Raw genomic sequence first — 18804 nt, forward strand, 5'->3', positions numbered from 1 at the left:
AAAGTAAATAGAAATTGAGAAAGAATAGGTAGTCCTTTACCAAAATTGTAAAATTGATGATCCCAGGGGAAGGGGTTTTGGTATCAGGGTGGGGCCAAAATGGTCAGTTATTAAATGTGTGAACAATATACATTTTAACTTCTTCTTGATAACTATCATTCCAATTATTTTCAAATTTGGTATGAAATATATTTGGAACAAAGGGAACATGAATTGTAAATTTCAGGATTCCTGCACCCCTGGGGCCTTAGGGGCGGGGCAAAAACTGCCCAACATTGACCAATTTTCAAATATCTTCTTCTCAAGAACCACACAATGTAAGAAAAACTAAATGCATAGTGATGTAGAGCAGGAAGGCCTCTACCAAAATTGTAAATTTCATGATCCTTGGGGTAGGGGTTCTGACCTCAGGGCGTGGCCAACTTTGTGTATAGTGCTAAATGGATAGAGCAGGTAGTCTTTTACCAAAATTGTAAATTTGATTTTCTCCAGAGTAAGGGTTCTGACCCCAAGGTGGGGCCAAACGTAGTATATAGTATATATGTGTAAGTTTGCTGATACTGTATAAAATCTAAATGCATTCTTAGGAATAGCAGAAAAGGATGTGCAAAAAATGCTGAATTTCATAACCCAGGGTTATGGCTTTAGGATTAGTCATATCTTTTGATGTTTAAATGTAAATACACCTATTATTTAAAGCCTTTCATCAGTGTAATATGCACTTTTGAGGGCAGTGAAGTTTGAAGAACACATCTTGTTTATACTGTTGCTGAACATTAGAATTTAGCTTAGATATTCAGAACAGGAATTTTTTTCTCGATTTCGTAGCCCATGGAAGTAGCGATACTTTTTCACCAGTATTCAGGTGACCGATAAGGCTTGTGGGCCTCTTGTTATCATTATGTACAGAAAATTTTGCAACCTTGAATAGAATGGCGGTGATGAAATTTCGTTTACATTTTTCTTGAATTATTGCACATGAAGACCCTTGGGTTTAGCCATTCTTGTACACAGCATTCAGGACTATCGAGATATGTTTCATGAACCAACAGTATTTAAAATCAGTTTTCCATAAATCTCTAATTATATTCGTGTTCATTTAATGAATATAATTATTTTTTAAAATTCGACTCGAATATTCATGATGATAAAGGTACATTGTACTTTAATTATCACAATGCCTTCAAGAATTACTGCATGATTTCTATGAATGTCAGTGCTGAGGATTGTGGGAATATCCTGACGTCGAAGTGTAAATGATTATGAATAATCGATAATAATTATTGACGTACTTCAGTGATACTGAAAGATCGGTTTTCCTTATGCAGGATTTGGCATTCATTGTTCACGGCCCCTTATGAACTCTGAATTTAGATTCGCTGGTGATTGTTAACAGTGGGTAAATACCTCCTATTCATGTTGGTAATTACGTTGTAATTAACTTAGCTTGTGTAATTCGCTGAGATTTAAATCTAAGATACGTCCTATTACTTGCTGTACCTTATACTTTAAATGCCAGTATGAGAACACTCTTATGAAAGAAAGTTAACATCAAGTTGTCTGACAGGTTCTTTAGCATTCTATAAAGATTGTACCTTCTCCCTGGAAGTTAGATCTATTTTTATCTCTTAAGGTGACCTTTATATGCAAATTTCTATCCTTTTTGGTGTTGCAATTTTGAATATTTCTGCATGTTTAAGGAAGTTTTATTTTACAGGATGAATGTGCATTTATAAATTCTATAAAAATAGATAGGTCCCCCGCCCTGTGGAGGGATTATGATAATGATCATCCGTATTGTGGGTATGTAAAAATCAATTGCACAATTTTTCTAATTAAATGATAGAAATTAGACATCAGAAGGACACATTGCTTTTTACACGCTTTTATCTAGGTCAGTCAACGAGAATTTCCCCCCAGTCACTGTATTATACAAGCTGGTCGGTGCCAAGGTATATAATTCATATCCTTTTTAACTGGCGGTCGCCACTTTTTATCTGGCCGCCGCCACTTAATTATTATCTGGCGGCTGTCACTTATTATCTGGCGACTGCCGCTTATAATCTGGCGTCTGTCACTTATTATCTGGCGGTTGCCACTTTATCTGGCCGCCGCCACTTAATTATTATCTGGCGGCTGTCACTTATTATCTGGCGACTGCCACTTATAATCTGGCGACTGTCACTTATAATCTGGCGGCTGTCACTTATTATCTGGCGGTTGCCACTTATAATCTGGCGGCTGCCACTTATTATCTGGCGGCCACAACTTATTATCAAGTGGCTGTTACTTATTATCTGGCGGTTGCCTCTTATAATCTGGCGGCCACAACTTATTATCTGGTGGCCACAACTTATTATCAGGTGGCCCCACTTAATACGTATAGCGGCCGTCCGTTGTTCATCACCACCCCCATACTCTGTCTCTCTCCGTTTCAAAATGAAAGGGTTGCCATCCCTGTATAATCTCTTTCTCTAATAATTAGTAATGTGTTAATGTTATACAATTACATAAATGTTCATGATATCAAATATCGACAGATTCGCGAAGAAAATCTTAATGTGTACTAAATATACCAACGTACAGCCAGGGGGCTGGCCCTCCACTTTTTCACAAAGTTAATTTTCCGTTATTTTTGCATGCCAAATAGATGATATATTGGCGGATTGGCCCCTACCCCACATTTTTGATGGTAGAACCCCCCTCCCCTTTACCCTCAAAGTTAGTATGATGTTTGGGTTAAAGAGAAAATTTTAGGTTCCTTTCCTACTTGTCAATAATTCTAGAAGACAATTTCTCCTCCAACTGTCCCAACACTTTGAAAAACGATGCTAAGTGTCTGCGTACTATTCTAAATCTTTCAAAACTAATCACTCAGCAGTACGAAGTAAATTATTTTTGAAATTGACAGCCGCCGTGTATAAATTAAGTGATGGATGAAGTGGCAAACACCAGACAAATTAAGTGGCACCCTCCAGTTGATTTATGTATATCACCCTAGCACCTACCAGTTTCCGTATTATATCAACATAAAGCTATACTTGTATTTGTCTATGTGTTGAATGACGTTAACGTTCTAATTGCTTATAAAGAATAATTTATTCTTTGTATACTCCTTGGCCAATGTGAGTTCCCAACTTGCAAATTTCAAGAGAATTCACAGGGCTACGGTTCTAAGTTCACGTTGTCCTTGTTCGCTTTGTCACACGACTTGAGATACTCAGGGTGTAGTTTTGCATAAAGGAAGTAGAAGAGAATTGAAAATTTCGAAATACAAGATTGAAATAAGGTCGATTGACAATGGCATTTCAAAAACATATTTTATAAAAAGAAATAGTATGTTGGAGGTATAAATGATGACTCGTCAAATTTTGATTTGAACCAGCGAAGCATGGAATTAAAACCCCATTATTACAATGTATATGAATGTCAAAGAAAGCAAATGATTTGAAATTTCAAAATCTTCAAAAATAATCATAGTAGCATATCTTATCAGAGCTCTGAAAATGTTGTTTAATGACGAATGACTGAAGCTGCATCCCTTGATTGCCAGATCTTGGACATTGGCATTCGATGAAATCCAAAAATGCTTAAAACATTCTGACACGACATTTCATTTCTTATTAGATGATTTGTTGTTGACTGCCTATAGAAATGTGAGAGTTGTTAAAATCCACAGAAGGCGGGGCGTTTAGTATTTAAATATGTACAAGAAAGATAGACAATTAAGAAGACTTTTCGGACACCATGTTGCCGTCTAAATGCTATTCGCGGTCTGAAGAAATTTAGACGGCAATCACGTGACGCGTTTTATCCAATGAGAGAACATCATTCTGACCATGTTGATATAGGATGTATTGGTTTTTTATTTTTATGTCCGTACACAACTCCAACCTTGGTAATATATTTTTCTAATAAACTCGTGAGTACGAACTTAATGATGAGGGTCAGAGTTCTATTAAATTACATAACTTATAAATACCCCCCTTCTCCCTAATTCCAGGCCATATATCAAGGTCAAATCGGTCATATTGGATTTGTTCGTTGTTGAGGTCTGGGGGGTTTTGCACTTCATATATCTACACGTATATTGAATCATCACCCTGAACATATCATTATTTAAATTCTGTTTACGTGGAAAGGATCGATTCAGGGTAACAAAAGAGGAATAAAAAAACTAAGAAATATTAATTACCGGGGTAGTCCGAATCTGGTTTTAGTCTTTACACAAAGCTCACCCACCCATAATACACAAAGCTCACCCACCCATAATCGATCTAGATTGTCACCTAAGGGTGAGTAAATGTTTTTCAATGCCTTTAATATGTGGACATAGGCGTAAATTTATATCAGACCTATTACAACGACGTACTAGCATGAAGCATATATTGTTCACGCATGTTGAACTCATATTTTTATAATGGTATATATCTGGTGTTAATTACTTTCGAGTTAACTCCCTTCTTAGTTGATATACATTCATTTTACAAGTCATCTATTTTTGACAACAAGAAAACAAAAATAAATATGATATTATTTCCCCCCGGAAATGAAATGCAGCGATTCTTCAGTACTGAATTCTTACCAAAGACGTTCTGGACAGGCAAACACAACAATTTTCTTGTGTGGCATGCGGTGGGGGTTTTTTCCCCATCGCACATGTGCTTCCGTCAAGTAAAGTAGAATGAATGATTATTGTCTTTGGAATAAAGTCGACCACGGATAATTTCACATGACTGCGTTTAACAAAGAATCTATAATTTTAATGCCTTTTATATAAAGAATGAATATGCATTTAAACCAGATTATTGAAGGAAGATATATACATGTACATAATTATATAAGATATGAAAAAAAAGTGTTGAAAATGCAAAATAAAAAAGGTGTTAGGCGGATTTGAACTGACCATAGCATATACTGCCAGCTGCGCAGTTGACTGAGCTATTTTAATCACAAGTACTACTCATTTAAATATGGACCAGGTTTTTCAAAACAATTGCCCTAATTTTTTTTTAATTTTTTTTTAAATTTTGGACCCCAAGGCAGGGGTGCCCATTCAAATGCTATTGTAAATTACTCATAAGGTTGTAACCTATCAAAAATATAAAAAAAATAATATAAGGGACAGACATGCCTTGAAGGACTTTAAAGCAAAACTTCATGTCAAAGTTGGTGCCTAAATGGTGAAAATACTGTCAGGCTAGCTTTGAAGGTGAATTTCAACATTGTAGATAATAAATAATAGGTTAGAAAAGATAATATGAAAAATTCATACACGTGTACGACAGAAAATAACAAAGAAACTTGATAACAATCTGAGTTTTTCTTGAAAATTGTTCTCCCCTACAAGTCTTTTCTTTTGTTAATCTGAATTGATCCTTTAGCCGATACAATGTCATCACGTTTACTTTCATGACCCCCCCCCTCCCCCCTTCTTTTCAGGTACACAATTATTCACATTTCGAAGGTCGATACTTTATTTTAGCTTCCTGTATAGTATCACAGAGTCCGGAGGGAAATGTCAATAATTGTTTTATTATATGATTGAGGTTTTTTAAAAACAATATATCGAAACTTGCTACTAGAATATATACCAGAGCTGGCAATCATGCCAATCATTCGTTTTTCGCTCAAGCTTCCAGTACCCTGGTGTCAAATGTTGGAATGAACATGTACTTTAACACCTGCGTGATTAAAATGTAAAGTTACAAATCTTCATGTGAACAGTCAAATGTTCCATTGGAGGATCTAAAGGGGTGTACAGGGATTGCTATTCCCCTTTGATTGAACATTTTTAACGTAAAATGATCTTTTTGCCATTTTGAGCTATTCACCCCCCTCCCTTCTTGGTGGTAAAGGTAATCGCACCCCTCTTCCTTTCTTAACATTTTCAGAATCCGCCCCTGTATAATTCTGTACAAATACCAAACATAGGACATCTGTACTTGGTCTTCAAAACATCTCCTGCGTTGCTTACATTAAGTGACAAATGAGTTATCATCTCCTTTTTTAAAAACTAATTACGAAGGGTGGATAACTTTAAAAATTTTGACGTATAAGAGATATTTTTGCCAGTTTGGGTTGCATTGTGAAGAACCTATAGAGTTCCATTCTATCAATGTGCTTACTGGAGTGTTTAGACATATTCTGTTATAATACAACAAAGTGACAAGTCAGCGATTACAAAATATTTAAAAAATGAATACGAACAGCCAAAGTTCCGGTCGTTTACTTCCATTATTGGAACCTGAAGAAAATTAATTGAATCTGCTCACAGACCATGCACAATTAGTACAGGTAGATTAAAAAAAACTGTTTATGGTAGTTTAGACAAAAATCCATAAATACATGTATTCAAAGTCCGTTCTCCTATCTCCACTTAGTGTCTTAGAAACGGATTATGAAAGTTACAAGTATGAAAGCATTAACTTATGTGATGTAAATTTCAACGGAATTTCAAACCCAACTAGTACAAGTGTAACTTGTCCTCCCTCCGTAGCGTGACGGTGATCTCGTCCTATTCTTAACATTCAACATTTTCAGCTTTTTTCTAGATGGTTAGACTATAGAGTGCTGTTATGACATAATTTTAAGGACATTTATTGAATCACAGACACGCCTCTCCACTTCATCAAAGTCATGGGTAACATACCTGTCGTATGATTTATTTTTACCTGAATCTTTCAGGAATCGGTCATCTTGTTCAGATGTTGAAAACCTGGGTACCATACCAATGTTATCAAATGACAGTATTTCAGAACGAAAGTTAAAAATTCGAATTTCCAGTTCATGCTTGAGTTATCTTTCTTTGAATAAAGAAAAACTGTTCTTGACAATTCTGCATTTTATACATTGTAACGGAAGTCAGGGCCGTAAATTACATGGAGGCGGAGGAGGCAGCTGCCTCCTCCAACTTTTGAGCCAAAAAATTTTAAAATTTAAAGTTCATTAGAATTTATGTTGTTTCCAATAACTAAGAACATGATACCTCCCTTAAAAAGCATTCCAAATCTTTCTTTTAGAATGAGTTAGTCAAGTAACATCTTAGAAGGCCCTAGAATCAAGGATTTTACACGAAACGTGTTCAGTGTGCACAAAATGTGCTCAGCGTCTGGGGGCCTGGGCGGCCCCCAGACCCCCGCCTAATTTCCTGCCTCCTCCAAATTGAAGTTTAATTTACGGCCCTGGAAGTGTAACATTTTGCATTATGATTCCCTCCAATTTCAGACGAAAATATATATACAATGTACTGCATTATATATTTTATTGTAATACAACAGAGATATTGTGATACTGCTCATTATGTTTCTACATATGATGAATTGCTTCATAAATCTCTTCTTCCAACCTTATAAGTAAGGCGTATGCGCACACTGGCTATAGAAACTTATAAAATTATAAACAAATCCAGCCCTCTGTTTCTTCATGACATCATTGCATTTAAAGATCACTTTTACAGTTTTAGATACACAAACACTGCCATTGTGCCCAGTGTCAGGACAACCAGGTATGGGTTGCAATCCTTTAGGTACATGTACAGTGCTCCTAAGATCTGGAACTCTTTGCCAAATGAAACTAGGCATCTTACCACCTTAAATCAATTTAAAAGTTTTATTTCCACTTGGTCTGGCCCCACATGTAAGTGTATAGGTCCATTGTACATAGCTTTATATGTTGCTTCTGCTCCTTTTATCTATGCAGCCTTTATGTGTGTGTCTGCATGGCTCAATAGACCTTTCTTTTCTATTTTTACTTTTATTATTTTTTTTTTAGTAAATTCCATCAGCAATGAAATTTTAAATATTTACATGATTAATTTACTACCATCATTTATTTTAATTATATTTAAATTATTTTTAACAACTCTTATACTATAAAATTATTTTTAACAACTCTTATACTATACAGCTTCTTGAAACAGCAAACATAGTTAATTGGTTTGAAATTTAATGATGCTTTTTATACATATACTCTTGCTTGTAGTAATTTATTTCTTCCTCGTAGTCTTATGCTTTTGTATCTGTATATTCTTGTATATTCTTGCATGAAAGTTTTCTTTTATTTTGTATTCTTTTGTTAATCTGTGATATGTCTGTGTATATGTGTACATGCATGCTATGTGTCTTTGTCCTTGATATACTTGAATGTAATAGTCGGTTAAAAAGCTCTAGAGTTTGTGTTTGACATGTTGAATGTATATAGTGCGACTTTAAATAAAATTTACTTTACTTTACTTTACTGCAATATATATTTTGTAATATCACAATAGACATGTTATGATTTTATAATACACATGTTACAGTATTACAACTGACATGTATAACTATTACAATAGACAAATTAACAGTTCAACTTTATGACAAACGGGATGACTTCAGCTTATCCATCTTCAACTTCCCATATTTATGTAGGAATAGTCCATTATCACATACATAAAGGGTTTATGTCTCACAACTGATTCGATACGCACGAGTGAATGCAGCGTGTGGTCAGTTCCTAAATCAGGTGGGCCACTGACAAATAAGTTAATGTTACAGGGGTTTCAACAGTCTCGTATGGCACGCGCGAATCACATTAATTAGATGAACCTACTTTAACGGAGATAAGCTAACTTTATCGACCGTTAATCCTAGATTTTCAATTTGATAAATTAAGTTTATCGTCGTTAATTCGAATTAACGACCGGGATTCGAAATAACGATCGATAATACAAGTTCTTGGTCGTTAAACCCACTTTATCTGTTGTTAAAGCCTTATCGATCGTTAATTCGAGTTAACGACAGATAATCCGGGTTTTTCAAGTCGTTAATGCTAATTAATGGACAACCGTCAATGCAAACACAAAGAGTTTAGAAAATACTCCAGAAGAAAGTTGTCTGACACACACCCCACTCCCACCAACACATAGAGTAAAGGGGAAAGTGCTGCTGGTAGATAGTTGCACAAAACAAAAGAATGGGAAATAATCCATCCGATGATTTCAAAAGTTCCATTGAAGAGGTACCTATGATCCATGGACGGAATTTTTTTGTGCATTTCCAATGAAGTATTTCAGAAACATTGCCCTGAAAAATTCGAATTAACGCCGTTAAACTAGGATTAACGGTCGATAAAGTTAGTTTATCTCCGTTAAAGCAGGTTTATCCAATTAATGTGGTTCGCGCGTGTCATAGTCTCGTCTAAAATCAGCTTTCGCAAATTCTAAGGTCATTGTAACGACCTAACCTGCCAGTAGGTATAATGCTATTTGACGTGTTTCGTACGAAATGTTGGGCCGTTCTTTACTTAATAAGTTTGATTACGGATTACTCCGTATCTGATCAAAATATAGGGATCACGGTGATTTTAAGTTGGAAATACCAGGTTCAAGTTGGGATATGACCAATTTGACATCCTGGGTTGTCAACATGGGTAGGTCATGATTGATACAATGGATTATATAGAACATGACTTGGGGGTCCCCTATGGCTTTCCATACGGTAAAGACCCCTTCCTGCTCACAGGCCGTAAGCGCCGAGCATAGGCCTAAATTTTACAGCCTTTCACCGGCATATGAGTGAAATTTTTTCGAGCGGGACGTTGGACAATATACAACCAATACAATAAAGAGCAGGACAACCAGGGTTCCCTGGACACACCAGAGGTGGGATCGGATGCCTAGGAGGAGTAAGCATTCCCTATTGACCGGTCACATACACGGTGGTTTCAATTGTTCAAAAAACTAATTTCAGTTTAGATCGATAACTGAATAAACTGATTCTGGTTTGACACTGGTGTGTGTGTGTGTGTGTGTGTGTGTGTGTGTGTGTGTGTGTGTGTGTGTGTGTGTGTGTGTGTGTGTGTGTGTGTGTGCGTGCGTGCGTGCGTGCGTGCGTGCGTGCGTGCGTGCGTGCGTGCGTGTGTGTGAAAAAAGGAATATATGACAACACGTTGTAAAACGCAAGCGCTTTCATTTTTAAAATAAATCTTCAGACGTTTGAAGCAAAATGTCTGAAGATTTTTTTTAATGAAAGCGCTTACGTTTTACAACGTGCTGTCATATTTCATTTAATTTTTTTTACCTATTGATTACCGGACACTAAGACAATTTTTCACATATGAATGTACAAAGTACAAAGTTTGAGGAATGTCAAGTTAGATATGTGAGAGGCGTTGATTACACATCTATTCAAGACATGTTTAAAAATTGACAAAGTTCAACTACATGTAAAGAGAGTGTTGCACCGAAGCGGGAATTTCCCCTAATCGGAGCTCCGTGCTAGCACTCATGACGTAGAACTGACCTTCATTCGTATTTATACTCATTGCGTATTTGTCATTTAAATCCCTGAAGGATTCCCCAGTGCTAGGGACAAACCTGATACATTTTATGTGTCAATACATTATACATGTAGTCTAAAGATAAATTTTGAAATCGTGAAAATTAAATTGTCCTATTTTTTTCTGAGTATCAGATACAGTCATAGTGTATACGGTTACATGTTACAAGTGTATCAATTATGTAATATTCTATATTACTACAGTCCAGAAGCTCTTATACTCGTATGTATTATTTTCTATAACCAACAAATGGCAACTGTACATGACTCTGACCACAAAACAAAATATGGGAAGTTTTTAGATACGCATTAATAAAGCTCAGCAAAATTCGAAGTACATACACCTGTAAAAATTTATTCAATATAGCAATTTTCTACTGGAATACATATAAACTCAAACTGTTTAACGGTTATTTACCTTGCTTGGCCTTAAAGGCCGGCAATTGGGTATTAAAGCAGCCAATCGGTGAAAATGGTGGAATATATGAATTTTCTGGTCACATTCAGATTGCAGCACTTATTTTGCAAAAATAAAGATTAAGCTGTTGTACTGAAATTTTAAAATAGGTATGCTTGTTCCCCTCATAACTGTGCATATATTGGCCATATTTATTTTAGATATAAATTCTCATGAAGTTTTAATTTTGGCCTCAAAAATCTGAAGCAGGGCTAAATTTGTATTTCAAATTAGAGATTGGCAGTTAGTGGGTGTGATTATCTTTTGTTATTGTTTACACCGGATGTTGACTCACATATTGCAGGAGCATGCTTGTCTAGTTCTAGATAAGAGGGATTGCACCAAAGGCAACATGTAATCAAATCACTGTATAACGTGGAAAAAAAGTACTTACTCATATATCATTGGTAAATCCAAATTTTATTTTTTAATTATATATAATCACATTCCATTAAAAAAAAATGGTTGACTTTATGAAAATAACTCATTAGGACTGTTCAGTCTGATCACTGTTTCAGAGTTTTGCAGGATTGCTGGTACCTTTTCTCGAATAATGTCAAGCATGATGTTTGTCTGATTAAGCAACAATCTCCTAGGCCAGTTGTGTAACTCCCATTAATTGTCTCTCACCAATGATGACAAATGTCCAATTGATCAACCACAACTCTAAAATTACTCTCAATCTGGACTCTTACATGTCAACATTACCATGCCAAAAGAGACAATCACAGATAGTAGGTCTCCAAATATCATAATGGACAAAATGTTTCTTAATAACCCTTCAATGCACATGTCCTCCATTGCACAGCTACAGTTTCCCCCCAAATTCTTCTCATAATTGAAAGGTACCAAGAGGAAAACCATAAGTATTAGTATATCATATATACCAATATTTGTGTATATTATAAAAAAAAACTACATGTTTTAAAAGACATGGATAAAACAATGATGAATTCATTTTGTAGTTCCTAGGGTGAAGTTTTGTTAAAGTAAAAACATAGCCTTTCAGTGCCTCACAGATCGAGCAGAGTGGTAGAAAAATGCGGGAAAACTTTAGTTTATTTTGATAAATCATGCCAGTCTCCCTGTTCAAAATATCGTCTGCTACAGAGCACGTGTAGAGTCAAGCATCAGATTGCTGCTTATTCTGATAACACTGCTAAGCCCTGCCATCTTGCCATATATGCTTAATTGCTGTAGGGGTGTAAAATTTTCTAGGTTACTCCCGGCCTTTAAAGTTTTTCTTCCAAAGCTTTGCAAAGTTCACAGCGGTTTTTCGTAAAAGGCACCATGCCTTTGTCAATAACTTTCATTCAGAAAAACATACAACTTCTCGTTAGCAGCCTTGACTATTAAAACACAGGTATTGCATGCTGTATTCGGCGTGTTTGTTGAGAGTCCTATTCACAAACTAAACAGTGTCCAGGTTGGAAGCTTATTTCAAAATCGGCACATGGTAATAAGCAGAGATTTGACATGAAACATTTATAAAACTAGAAGCGTGTTTCAATTAAGAAAAACAATCTAGATGGAAAACGTAATATTAAAAAAAAAGTGTTCGTGAGGGAGTCGAACCATGTCGTTATAAAAATAGAAAACATATTTACATATAAGAGTCGACGACCTTACCCACTGAACCACGCAGTAGACCAACATTAATACGGAAAATTAATGTACAGGTGAAGTTGAAAATAATAAAAGTGAAGTTGTTTCCATTTTTTTGAATTTACAAAAAAATGCCCTCGAGAAACAAAATTTCAAAGCTTTTGGTTTTTTGTTTTTTTTTTAGAGGAAAACTCGAAGAACATGTTCATGCTAAATCTATTTTGTTTCACGGAGGCAGTCTTTCTGAAATTCGGGGATACCCCTCCATTTTAACGCTAAAAATCATGTAAATAGCTTATTGCTCGATTTAAACTCCAAATATTTGGGTAATTTTGTCAATACACGTCTTTTAAACTTATTTTCAAAAATTATTGAATCAAGACATACGTTCTAATTGGTTTTATCATATATTTGAAAAACTTAATTTTTTCGATCTTTCATGCAACACCTTTAGGGGAATTAACATGACACATGCAACACCTTCTTTTTCAAAAGATGTCTGATTACTTTCAAAAAGACACGTGCTCATTTTCAATGTGTCCAGAACAACTGTACAGTTTGGGTAATGTCAAGTTAGAGGTGTGAGAGGCGTTGGTTACACACAATAGGCACTGTCTATTCAAGACATGCTTAAACAAGAGGCCTATGGGCCACATCGCTCACCTGAGTCACCTTGGCCCATATCTAAAGATTTTCCCTACATATTCACATGTAAAATTCTCATTGTGGCCCCGGGGGCCATGATTTTTACAAACTTGAATTTGCACAATGTCAAGAAGCTTTTATGTAAATGTAAACTTCTCTGGCCCAATGGTTCTTGAGAAGAATTTTAATTATTTCCCTATATATTTATATGTAAAACTTTGTGGCCCCACCCTACGCCAGGGTCCATGATATTTACAAACTTGAATCTGCACTTCATCAGGAAGTTTTCATGTAAATATAAACTTTTCTGGTTCAGTGGTTCTTGAGAAGAAATTTTATAAAGATTTTCTCTATATATTTATATGTAAAACTTTGATCCCCTATAGTGGGCCCACCCTATTCCCGGGGATCATGGTTTTAACAAACGTGAATGTGCATTATGTCAGAAAGCTTTCACGTAAATGTAAACTTTTCTGGCTCCGTAGTTCTTGAGAAGAAAATTATTAAAGATTTCCCCATTATATTTCTATGTAAAACTTTCATCCCCTATTGTGGCCTCTCCTACCCCCGGGGGCCATGATCTGAAAAAATTGAATTTACTGTATACCAGGAAGCTTTCAGGTAAATCTCCACTCTTATAGCCTCGTGGTTCTTGAGAAGATTTTTCTAAGATTTTCCCTATATATTGGCATGTAAAAGTTTGATCCCGTATTGTGGTCCCACCCTACCCCTGGGATCAGGATTTTAACAAAAGTGAATCTCCACTATGTGAAGAAGCTTTCATGTAAATTTCAGCTTTTCTGCATAAAACAGAAACCGTCTGAGCAGGAAAGTAGTCTAACTCAAGCTGTAACGACAGGCAGCTAATATGAACACGTTAGACGGGCTTGAAATGCAGGGATTTTACAGGTGCTTTGATTTATATGTCCAGTCCTTGCGCCCTGTCCGACAGAGCGAGGAGGCGGGTCTTGTCCATCATAAAATAGAAAGTTGTAAATGTCACACGGAGAAACTTAACATAATCTAACATCATGTGGACCCAACTAGTGGTGAGTGGCGTTTTTTTTTAATACTAAGTAACGTTACTGAGTAGGCTTTATGATACTCCCTTTTTTCCGTCATCAAGTTTTTTTTTAGAAATCAAAAATCGTAAATCAGGACTTCTAAAGTTTTCTGTAATCTTTATGCTGCTTGTTGAAATGCTATTTTATCTATATTAGAGAACTAGTGGGGCCATGAGTTTTGTTTTGTTTCTTTTTTCATTTCTACCACACGATTATTTTTCGCAGCCTTTAACTTCTACAACAGGAAAAAACTTTATTGTAACACGGCTGAAATATATTTTCTTTCCATTCACTTTGGACAAGAACTTGATTGTGATAAACACTTCTTTTTATACTAATTGTTCTAAATTTTGATCTAAAACGTTTGTAAAAAGTTGTTTGCAATCTACTAAATTCTCGTCCATCAAATGAACTTTCACATTAAGCCCTTCGTTTACACGTATTGATAGACTTAATGCATATATATTACGTATAAAAGTACGAGGCATGCCGTAAAAATACGATATAGATGTCAGATTCCTTAAAATATATGTCAAAGGAATCTAGGGACTGGGCTTCAATAAGGCAGTGGGACACTAGTGACTTAATGGTGTGTTTTCCGCGCTTTTTGATGTCTAGTTTGACGTGTAGTACGACCAAGAGTTAGCTGATATCATGCGGTTTCCCACTGATTCACAAAAACTTCTAGACATGTTACAATGATCTTATTTTGTAATAAAATACATCTTAACTAATTCAGATTCCTATGGCTTTCTTTCCTTTTTAAGAATATATCTTTTTTATAATTGAAAGCATAAAACCAAACAATTTTGTAAAACGGTTAATGTACATATGATTTCTTGACTTCAAATTTCTGTCAAAATTTTACATATTACATCATCTATTTACCATGGAAACAACCGATGCTTGATATTGTTGTATCTTTAAAAAGATTCCTTGTTGGTTTACCTGTCGTTTTTATGACGACGTGAATAATTGCGACATAAAAAATTGCTTTACGCACCAACTTTTATTTTGAAGCATTTCAGCGTGAAGTCACGTGATAAACACAATCTATCTAAATATCTACAATAACATAAATACATCACTGTCAGCTATAATTTTCTTTCGGAAAATATTACGTATGTACTAAATGTGTTCTTCAAGGTTACCTATTCTAACCAATAGTTTTTGTACAAACGCAGTTTGACACAGATTGTTTTCTAGCAGAGTGTATGACTAACTGTTATCCACAAATAAAATAATGTCGATGCAGATCAGTTTATCATTCTATTCATTTTAACGTATATGATATGTTTCAGATAACACTGGTTTTGGTGTGTGTTACTGGTGTTTTATGTCAAACAACTATAACTGCCGAATGTGTAAGTAATGTGACTGAAACGGAAAAAAATTACATTTGAATAGACAATACTTTCCTACGATTTTTTTTCTTCGTTTTCGTTTGCTGAGTTTGAGCATCTCATGCAGCACACTATCGCGTGAATATTTTGAATCGAAGGTATAAACACAGTTTTACTTTTAGATTGACTAGCTCAGATATTCAGATATTAATATTGAATGGTTTGCTGTTGCTTTCTTTTTTTTTAGGATCCCCCATGCAAGGCAGGAACAGAAACGTGTGTTCGATTATCGAGGTGCAAAGGGAAAAAATGCAACATGTGTGCTGGTGCGTGTTACCCGTAATACAAAACATGCTTTATAGTGGTACAATTTTAACCATAGTCAAAACACCTTATTCTCATTATTACATACTCTCCTATATCAATTTTGATTTTGATTTTCTTTCTTTCATAATATTATTGATGTAATCAAGTAAGAACAGTCACGCCCACTGTAAGCCTTTCATCTTGATAAGGTAAACGGATTTATCTGTTGTCAAAACAAGTTTGTAAAGAACGACTTAACAACGGGTATAAAACATCAAACATCATTCGACCTATTAACAGATTATATTTGCATATAACATCATTATTCATGTAATTATCACAGTTTACGAAATGCTGAAGCCCCTGTAACATCAGCTTCTTTGTCAGTAGACTATCTCGGTTTAGAAATTGATCATACGTAGAACATGCTCTTGCGTATTAAATTAGTTGGGAGACATAAACATTATAATTATCCGGGTGATATGGAATATTGCTACATGAAAGGTAAAGATAACAAACAGTGATCAATCTCATAAATCCTATAAGCAATACAAAATAGAGAGTTGGGCAAACACGGACTCTGGATATACCAGAGGTGGGATCAGGTGCCTAGGAGGAGTAAGCATCCCCTGTCGACTGGTCACATCCGCCGTGAGCCTTATATCTTGATCCGGTAAACGGAGTTATCCGTAGTCAAAATCAGTGTGCCAAGAACTGCTTAACAAATTTTACATGAGAAGAAAAAATATCTTGCTGTCGCCTCGACATTTAGTTACATCTGATTCAACAGCGTTTTATTTTCATTCATATGTCGATTCAGGATATCATGAGACATCGGAATCTTCATATTTGGATGTTTTACTTAATATAGACTTTAATAGCAAACTAACAACTCGACTTTATGACAAATGGGATTACTCCAGCTTCCCCATCGTCAACTTCCCATATTCATGAAACAATATTCCACCTGTATATGGTAGTTATGTCTTTAAATTGACTTGATACGCAAGAGTATTTTAGATGTGTTTGATCAATTTCTTATCTGAGGCAGGTTATTGACAGATTAATATTACATTGATTTAAGAGTCCAATTTAAAATCAAAATATCTATGGTCGCTATAATGATTTCATTTGCATATACTAGTATGTAACAGCACTTTTCGTTGTCTTCGCTTTTCACTCATATCCAACAACACCCAATACCTAGAAGTGTCGGATCCACATAGTGAATACAAAGTCATTAAAAACAATTATTGAAAGCACCAATAGCGTTGTTGGTGTGCCCCCCCCCCCCCTCTCTCTCTCTCTATATATATATATATGATATTCTGCCATTAGATGGTATGCAGTCTGGTGTATTCCATATTGTGAGACCGTTCTTTACACACATATTTAACTACGGATTACTCTGTTTATCTGATTAAGATATAGGGCTCACAACGGGTTTGATTCGTCAACAGGGATGCTTACTCCTCCTAGGCACCTGATCCCACCTCTGGTGTTTCTAGGTGTCCGTGTTTGCCCTACTTTAAATTTTGTGTTCTTTATAGGATTTATAAGATTCGTAATTTGACCTTTTCATGATATGCACCACATGTGCAAGCCTTTTCTTCAATTATGAAACACGTGGGGTACATCATTCTATGTTACGTGCAGTTGTCTAGGGAACTTGAATTATATGGGGACTACATATTCAGTGGAATAAAACGGCGTTCAAAATATGATCACTATTTTCCTCAATTGAAAAATTTGAAAGTAATGACATTTTTTCCCCTGTTGAACAAAATTACAGACATAAAATATTTTGAAAACTATTTGAAAATGTCATAACTGACAATAGCGAAAGACTCCAGGGAATTTAAATGTTATTTTGAACCTGCTATTCATCTTGGGACTAGTTTAAGGTTGATCGATTCTCATGTGATGTCATAGGTTTTTGCAAAAATCTTAATGATTTAAACTTTGCGCATGATAGAAACATATCTTTTTAAGGAATTTTATTCACTGGATATAATAAAAATCTGGTAAACTATTAATATTGAAAAGGTTTATATTTTCCATAGATAATCAATTATTTATGATTTTAAAAATGTTGTCAAGGGCAATAACCTGACACAAAACAAAACCCGACATTTTTTACCTTTCCGTTTCTCAACAGAATCTTATACACTCTATACAAAACATCCCATTTCAAAGTGACCAATGAATATGAGAAGATGTGACATATTTCTGTACAATTAACTACAGACAAGCGATAGAACCACGCAGCTGAAAAGCACGAGTGAAAACATCACTGGCGCAGTTATTGAAATACTATTTGTAATATTGCATTCAGAGACCCCAAGTATAGAGGTTACCAAGGCTACCAGTTTACAGCTTCCGGGAATAGGAGGATTACAAAAACAACAATTGCAAATGTTGCTGCAAGCTAAAATGTTACAGCAACAGCAGGGTCAGGCCAATGCCGCAACAGGCATGGGCGTTACTGAACCAGTGACATCATCACCCACTGATTGGTCGGCTGTATTTGGCGGGAATACTGCAAATACAGGAAGAACCTCGGGTACTGCATACGAACCAAGTTTTGATATAATTTCATAGATGTTTGCTTGATGATTACTAGTGTGTTTGTGCTTTAATAGTCTAAATATATCATTACTAATATGTTTGTGCGTTAATAGTCTAAATATATTATTTGCAGGTTCGAATTCATTCTCCGTAAACGATTACTTGTAAGTATATTGATTTTCTATAAATAGTGCATTGTTCAGTTGTCAGAGGAAGTCATGTGATATATTTGGTTGGGTTTTTTTTTTCCAGTTTATCTGGTTATTTATTTGATGGATTCGGCATGGGATTTGGAATGTGAGAGAACATATCGGAGAAATACACCACACAACACTCGTATCAGCTCTTTCAATATTGTTTTCATTTTTACCATAATGATTCAACATTTTCATGGTGGATTCGTACAATTATGATTAAATGTTGTTGCTATCGCCAGTCTTTCTTTTGTTTTTTGCTGTTGTTGTTTTTTTCTCTCGTGTTTTCCAAACATTGACAGT

General features: G+C 35.3%; 1 protein-coding gene across 3 annotated transcripts; it reads left to right on the forward strand.

The window, feature by feature from the left end:
* Window positions 1-1671: 1671 nt before the first annotated feature.
* Window positions 1672-18738, forward strand: LOC125682364 (uncharacterized). Of its 3 annotated transcripts, XM_048922874.2 has the most exons (6): window positions 12441-14075; window positions 15392-15454; window positions 15681-15759; window positions 18075-18302; window positions 18441-18471; window positions 18560-18738. In XM_048922874.2, the coding sequence occupies exons 1-6, from the start codon at window positions 14058-14060 to the stop codon at window positions 18606-18608; spliced, it is 468 nt and encodes a 155-aa protein (XP_048778831.1). In that variant the 5' UTR covers window positions 12441-14057; the 3' UTR covers window positions 18609-18738. The 3 variants fall into 3 exon arrangements, with proteins under 3 accessions (XP_048778833.1, XP_048778834.1, XP_048778831.1); XM_048922876.2 differs by lacking the exons at window positions 12441-14075; window positions 15392-15454; window positions 15681-15759 and adding exons at window positions 1672-1803; window positions 7460-7507; XM_048922877.2 differs by lacking the exons at window positions 12441-14075; window positions 15392-15454; window positions 15681-15759 and adding exons at window positions 1704-1803; window positions 7466-7507.
* The last annotated feature ends 66 nt before the right edge of the window (window positions 18739-18804 follow it).

The sequence above is a fragment of the Ostrea edulis genome, chromosome 2, assembly GCF_947568905.1.
Source record: "Ostrea edulis chromosome 2, xbOstEdul1.1, whole genome shotgun sequence".
Lineage (NCBI taxonomy): Eukaryota > Metazoa > Mollusca > Bivalvia > Ostreida > Ostreidae > Ostrea > Ostrea edulis.

Excerpts from the sequence above, each read along its gene's own strand:
- LOC125682364 (XM_048922874.2), top strand. Across the intron at positions 18,303-18,440 it reads AAATACAGGAAGAACCTCGG|GTTCGAATTCATTCTCCGTA; the intron begins GTACTGCATACG and ends TATTATTTGCAG. Across the intron at positions 18,472-18,559 it reads TTCTCCGTAAACGATTACTT|TTTATCTGGTTATTTATTTG; the intron begins GTAAGTATATTG and ends TTTTTTTTCCAG.